At 51.2% G+C, this 7,681-nt stretch overlaps 1 protein-coding gene across 1 annotated transcript in view; it reads left to right on the top strand.

Annotated features, from left to right (window-relative positions):
• Positions 1 to 1,380: 1,380 nt before the first annotated feature.
• The window catches only part of LOC131210250 (protein tiptop), a 12,141-nt gene continuing 5,840 nt past the window's right edge, over positions 1,381 to 7,681 (top strand). Inside the window, exon 1 of the mRNA XM_058203464.1 lies at positions 1,381 to 1,436. Within this exon, the coding sequence (XP_058059447.1) occupies positions 1,381 to 1,436 (56 nt within the window). The remainder of the gene's footprint in view (positions 1,437 to 7,681) is intronic.

Below are 7,681 nucleotides of genomic sequence, written 5' to 3' on the forward strand. Positions count from 1 at the left end.
ACACGATTTGCTGTCACAAAGTGGTAGCCACCGAACCTCATTGCAACGAAAAAGGAGCTCGGAGAGCTCGAATAAGGAAAAACGGAGGAGGAGGCACTTTCGAGTGCTTATCGGAGCTCGTAACAGCCGTCAAACAGTGACAGATCTCTGCCTCCCGGTGGGTGGTGTCAGGTCCTTCGCCCCAGGACACGTCTTGTGCAGCGCGTGCATTCGCGTCACGCGATCACGACGACGTCATCGGTCGTGTGCGGCGGTGGTGGTGGTGGCTGGAGAAAGGACGGCAAACGGCTGTGAGTGTATGTGAGTGCCCGCGGCCCAAGGAGGGGGGTAGCGAGGGGCGTGAGAGTCCTTCGCGCGCGCGCGACACGACGCCATCGACGAGTCGTGGTGTGCGTGCGGCTGCCGCTATGTGTCACTGTTGGCTCGTCACAGTCGCAGCCGAAGACTCTCTGTCGCGGCGCTCGTCACGTCAATGATTCCGTGCGTACGGGACGACAGTCAGCAGCGGTCCGTCACTCAAACGCGAAACCGACAACCGGACGGACAACCCGGACACACGCGCGTGCCCCGACGAACTCACACTTCGGCCCAGCGGCAGCAGGTCCTGTGCGCCACCTGCTCCGTCACACGCGGCCAGTCATCGCGAACCATCCTCGGCGTTCGGAGCTTTCAGGCTCGGGAGCCACCACACACGCTAACGGCATCTCGGGACGGGGACCGACAACACGCACGGAGAATGAAGTGAATTGTGACACGCCTGTGATGAGATGAGAAGACAGAAGACAGAGAGAAGGAAGGTTGTTACGCGGATCCGCGGATCGCCCCGGGGATCCTGGACTCCCCGGTCCGCGCGGCACCCTCTCGGGCGGTGTGATGAAGTCCAAGTGATACGATCACGACGAAGAATGGGGCGAGTTATACGAAGCGAGAAGTGTGCGAAAAATCGAGTGAATCGAGTTGCCCACATTGTGATACCTGCGAAGTGAATCTGCCGTTATACGAAATACGCCCCAACGTCCCCCACCCCGCCAAGGGCACGATACGAGAATATACGAGAAAATATATAGATCTGTTACTGATTCCGCGATCGCGACTTTCGTTAGCTCATTTTATGCTCTACGCAAAACGGGTGCCGCAACACGACGTATACGCAAAAGAATTGTCCGGATGGTGACGGATTGTGACACGCGTTCCCAGTGACCGAAGGGTGCTCTGAAGTGGCCGGTGTTTGCGGCCCAAAAAAGACGACATTTTCAACGGCAGGAGTGAGGTCCGCCAAGCGACCGACACCCAGAGCCAGAGACACGCCCGGTGCGGTTTCTGGTGGCGAGCCCGAGTTACAGTAAAGTTTCAAAAATTGATAACCCAAATCTTCCATCGATGATGCTCCACGAGGCAGTGATGTTGGAAATCTACCGACAGGCCCTTCACGCGAGGTAAATTTTGGGTCCTGTCCCCTTGGTGGTGTTTAGAAGCGGAATGTTTTTGCAAGATTTATTGCAATTTATGCGAAGTGTCCATGATTTCATGTCGATTTTCCGGGAGGTTGGCCAACGAACGAATTCGCTTAAAGCCACTGGACTTGATCCACTTAAACGACGGTGTGTCTGCGTGTGCCAGGCTCCTAACGATCTATTGAGTCTCCGTGTCCTCCTAACAATCACCCTCCCCCAGAGGCTGGCAATTTATTGCCGGCCAGGCTTTTAATTACCTCGTTAAAGAGACTCCAGACTCAGAATGTTGCACCGTGGACCCCCAAAACACATGCCAGCCAGCGGACCTTGGGCCAACTTTTGGCGCGCTCATTGGTGCGTGCGTGCGTGCGGGTGTGTGCTGCGGGTTCGCTGCCCCCACCGAGCCGAGGTTTTCCCGCGAACGGAAGGGAAAATGTGCGAATGTGCACGCGCTTTTCCCGGCCGTTCGCGGCTCGCGTGCCATCGCGCGGTTGACCTTCGGGTCCTCGTGTTTGCTGCCTGTGTTTGTGAGTGTTCGTGTGCTCCACATGGTGTGGTAGTTGCGTGTGGCTTGCGTGCGTGCGTGAATGCAACGTGCTCGGCCCGCGAATAAGTTTCGATGTCTTTTTCTGGGTTGAAGCTCTCGACCCGTCAGAAGACGAATCGACGATTCTCTCTCTCTCTCTCTTTCTTCTGATTTTTCCGGCAAATGACCGGCAACCACACACGTGTGTAATTAGCGTGGTGAGCAAGTGAAGAGGACGAGGACGGACCCAAAAGAAAAAAAAACGGAGGCCCCAACGATTTACGACATATTCCGTCTCCGATCCGATGTGGGTCGTAAACTGTTCATTCACTTCAAACGATCTGGAACTGGGAAAGCGAAGGGGGAACATCCCGCCAGCGCCAGCTGTCGGTCCCTCGGCGTGTGTTCTAATCGGCGGTAGCTACCTGTGTGGAAGTCGTAACAATATTTTTGATTCCAAAGCCCCCGCGGAATCACACACTCCTCCTCACTGCCGGACACTCACGAACCGGTAGCCGCGGCCCGGTGTCACGGTGATGCTTTCTCGCGCCCCTTAGAAGATTTCCGGCGAAGTAGAAGAGCGAGAAAAACAACTTCGCCTAATTTATATCCACCGTTCCGACTCGGGGACCTTCATTATTAATCGGCCCTCCCCGTAAAGGTAGCGTCGATCGTGTTCGGTTCGGTGGCTGGCGGCCCAATTAAACCGGCAATCACAATCCACGGACCCGCAAGCGCTCGTCAACCGGAAACCCGATAAACGATGGCCGTGTGGGGTGCGTGTGACAAATGTCAATTATGAGGAGCAATAATTCATTTTAATAACCATCAACCACGTAGGACATTCCGGAGTGGTAGTTAGTTCAGGGTTTTTTTTGCGCTCGTTGGGATTGTTCGTTGGTGATCGTGTTGGTCTACGCCAGAATTGAGTAGTAGGAAAAAAGCCAACCAGGTTGCCGTATTTAACGGTTGTACCGGATGACGGCGTACTTGGTTTAGGGAACCCGCTCCTTGAAGCGCGGCTGGGACTTGGGTACCGGAAATTAGGCTCTCAGGAAGTGTTAAGATATCCTCCTTCAGCTGGGTGGATTTTTTACACCGTCGAAGTTCTGGTAAATAGTTTATCTTCTGGGAATAAGCTGTCTCTCATGGGAAATGGTTAATGGGATCCTTCCAAGGCCACTTTCCACACGTGCTCCGCACATGATTGTGACCCAGTTTTAATATTGCCAGTCATTTCATGATAGAACTCTTTAATAAATAGTTGTGAATTATTTTGTACAGACCGACTTGACGGCTTGTTGTTTCGAGCATGTAATCATTCAATTTCAATCTGTTGAAAATAGGATAGACTTACACGCTTTATACATTGTTTAAAATGTTCTTGACGGAACTCGACACTCGACATCCAGTTCCAAGATGGCATCACTCACGAGCCGTTACATTCTCCGTTTACCGTGTTTACACGAGAGACACACGCCAGAGTAACATGCTATGAATTCTATGTTGGAACTCTTCTTTGTTTCCATTTTTACTACGGCACACAAGCCGTCGAAGGAGAACCCCAAACGAACTGGGACAAGATTGACAGGGGTCGCTTTTGTCACGTCATTTACTTGTTCGAATAAAATCTCCCAAAGAGTGTGATCATTCATTTTTCGTACAATAAACTTCGGAATCATCTTGGAGCAGCTTCCGTTGGCCACCTCGGAATGCGCGCCCAAGAATAGGAAACCCCGGCGATCGCCGGGGCTTCAATCACACCACCCGAAATCTATCTAAATTAAAATTAATCTTCTTTCTAACGGACAAAACTTAATTTATAGCTTCTCTCGATCGCTCGCCCTATCTCCGACCGTCCGGCCGGCCAAGTCCCTTGTGACCCTTCCGTGTCTGGTTAAACCGATTCTTTTCTGGGGTGGTGTTGTGTGAAGTGAAATTGGAACCACTCCGAAGTGCGGGTGTTTATGGGCGACGAATGCCCAACTTGCTCACAATGCTCTAGGAGGGCCAAGAGCTAGGGTTCACTAGAAGCGGATGCACCGACACAAATACCTCATAAATGGTTATTTATGTGTTTCGTTTTTCTCTCTGACACTTCTCGGTGCCAAGGTTGGTGCGGCGCGTTGGTCAACTCTTACGCGCCCCACGTCCTTACGCTGCTCGTAGGTGGTGTGGGTGGAGGGATGAGGGTGCGCTCACCCACCACCACTCGCCGGCACACAGACACATGCATCGGACTGATCGATCGCGAAGTACAATTAGAGTTGGTCAGTTTCTTTTGCGCTCCTGTTTCTTCGCCGATTTTTCCCTCTCTCTCTCGCGCGCGCGATCGTGTGTGATCGCGCGAAAGAGAGACCCCCGAGTGCGTGGGAAAGAGAAACCGCAAAAAGGAGATCGCAGAGAAGCAAGCAAGGGACAGGCGTGGTTTTGGGATCCCCGTTTTCGAACCCTTTCCAGATCGCCACCGTCCATCGTTCGGATTGGCCTTTTGCGCCTCTCCTCCGGACTCCTTCTCTCCATGTGTCCGTGTGTGTATGTGTGGCCGCGGCTACCGAAGGGTTGTTAATCATTGAGCATCGTGATGCGGCGAGGGTGATGATCGTTTCGTCTCGTTGCCTCGCTCCAATGGCTTATGTGGCCCACAACGACCAATCCGGACGCTTCGACAGATGGATCACCCTCACACAGACGCAGCCGGAGAAGATGTTGGAAAAATCACGAGTCGAGGCGCAGTTGTTGGGAACGGTCGATGGATGGAACGAAATAAATCTATGATTAACGACGCACGAGAACCACTCACATGTCACGTTTGGTGAGGTTTTTTGCTTTCCTGTGGCGGCAAACGTATTGCTTCTTCGTTGGGTTTTTTTTTCACGGGTTCCGGGATTAGGACGCTCTGGTGTGCCGTCTGGTGGTGCCGTGTTGATGCGTTTGAAGTGGTCGGCCCCAAATAAAGAAGTCGGCCACATGGCTTCGTTTTCTGTTTGAAAAGAAAAGGTACGCTTGAATGATTCGAAAATGTGACCACCGGGTCGCAGTCGTGAACACATGATCCCAAACTTCGTAAACTGATCATTCGTTAAAATAAAGATAGGAATATAAGGAAAATAGTACAGTTGGAAATTATTTATCCAAGTTTATTGCTTCCTTAAAATATCTCAAGCCTATTTCTTTTGGTGTTTTATTAGTAAAACTAAACGACTTAATAAGGCTAAAAAATCTTTCCATTAGTCCATCTTCAATTGTTTGTAATTCCAATGCGCGTGGTGGTTAGATTTCTTGTTGAGAGCTTATGGTGACTAAACTCTATCACAAGCACACATTTCTGACAAGGAAAAAGCCTTCGTTTGCCAACGTGGAAATGAGCTACCCAAAAGCTATCATTTTACTCAACAACTCAACTGGAATATTCGTAATTTTTTCTACGGTTCAAACCTGGAATTGTTACTTCAGGGAACACGTCTCTTTGGTCTCTTTGTAAGAAAACTAATCAACAAACATTTTTTATACAATAAACGACATTGTATACCCTAAACAAATCTTGTTCATTTGCCAAAATTGGCTGAAAAATGGCGGAGTTATTGAACATTTTAACAAGTCCTGTCATGATGGCGCACAATGTAGTGTTACCCACATTTTAATAATATGCTGGGCTTTTGAGTTATCAGAAAAACAAAAACGAGTTGCTCAACTTACATTACGTTGCTGCATTTTTGACGCCACCATGAAATCGGTCATCCCCATCACGAATAGCAGCTGCCAGATATTGTTGATCGTGGCACCTAATCAAATTGAAAGGATCTGAACTTAAATCTAAGCACTTTGACAGCCCCTGTTACTTTGGCAAACCGAAGCCCGAGCCCATTCAGGGGAGCTTTTGATTGGTGCATTTCAGCAACGGAAATGCACATTCGGCCCGTAACCATCGGCGGCCATTATCAACCCATCAAACCCACTGGTGTTTACGATAAAAAGCAATTTATGACTAGATTATGTGCCGTTGTGCTCGTCTGCACCACCATCACCACCACCACCAGCAGCAGCAGCAGCATTTCACTATCACAAATCGGTGCATTAATGAACCTACAGCTCCTCCGAACCGGAGCCACCACGTCGCGCTTTACACAACGGCCCCGGTCCCGTCGGTTGCGTGTTTTTATGTGTGTTAGTTAATAACAATAATAGCAATAATGATGATGATAAACTCGTAATAAAACAATAACTGTAAATCAAGCCGAATTGACAATGACAGAATTATCCAATAATATCTAACTGTGCACATAACTATAAATCAATTTTCCATTCCGCCGCTCCGCTGGTCGCTGGCCACTCTCTGTCGGGTTTGCAGGCCGGGCCGAACACACATACACCCATACTCCCCCCGGTTCCACCTTCCAGCCAGCCAGCCAGCCAGCCAGCCAGCCAGCCAGCCAGCCGGCCAACCATCCATCCATCGACGGGTTTCCATCTGACGGGTTTCTCGAGAGGTCGGTCTCGCGGCCGGTGCCGCCGGTTCCTATTTATGTTTTTTTTTTCTGCACTCGTGCAGAGTCCGTGGGGGTGGTTCTATGCTTACATGTGGAACGCATAAATAAGAGTGAAAGCGCAGCGCCGAGCTGGGGGCCACCGAAACAAAGACCTCGAAATGGCGGCCACCAAATCGCGCCACATAAATAATATTTGCATTTAGGGCGCAATCATATAACGCCCGCGGCCACGACTGACCTTTCTTCGCGTTGGCCCCCTTTTTTTCGGGGTCCGCCAATCACTCAGCCTCAGCCTCTCGGACCAATAGACGCCCCGAGTGTGGGCCGCGATGACCGATTGCTCGCAAGGGTCTCTTAAATAGTGCGGCTCAAGTCCGTTCAGCCGTTCCGTTCTGGCCATATTTAGCCGTCTGCCTAAGTGGAACTTGCTTTCGTTCGGTTCTGTTCCCAAAAATTCCGCCCAAAACGCACACACATACACACGAACGATCCGCCGCCGGAGCTGTCGGATCGTAAATCAAACGCAAAAGTTGAAAATTGTACCATTTACCCTATCATCTGCGGACGCGGCTTCTGCGCGCGCAACACACGCCAACGCATCGCTCGGACGCGCATCACCGAATTTGAGCGACTACCGTCCCCTCGCCAGCCACCACACCCTGGTTCCGCCCCCCCCCCCCAGCAACAACAAGTCCCCAGTGACGTGGCCGCTTGGAGTTTCGAACTAATTTTGGGGCCCCAGCTCGCTTTCGGTGTGTTGGGGCGGAATTTCCTCGCGATGTTTCGGATGACTGATGGGGGATTGGGAGGGACACACGGGAAGATGGCCGGGCTAGGTTCGGCGATCGGCGAGTTGAAAAATTTGAATGGTCCATAAATTATCGCAGCACGCAGCACGCAGCTCGAAGCAGTAGCAATAGAAGTAACCGGACCGACAACAACACGCCCCGCGTCCTTCACGCCTATCCCCGGGCACAGAGATCGATCTTCGGCTCGGAAGAGACACATGTCCCGCCGACGGCCCCACTAAGCCCCGGCCTTAAGCCATTATTTTGGGAGCGCTAAGGAAGCGCATCATTCGATCATTATGAGATGGCGGCATTTAGCTTAGCTTAGAGCTACCGTTTTGTGTCCGTGACGCGCGTGACGTGATTTTTTCATGCGGAAACCCACTCGCAACTGTTGTGGCGTTCGATTTGACGGTGAAAATC

The sequence above is a fragment of the Anopheles bellator genome, chromosome 2, assembly GCF_943735745.2.
Source record: "Anopheles bellator chromosome 2, idAnoBellAS_SP24_06.2, whole genome shotgun sequence".
NCBI lineage: Eukaryota > Metazoa > Arthropoda > Insecta > Diptera > Culicidae > Anopheles > Anopheles bellator.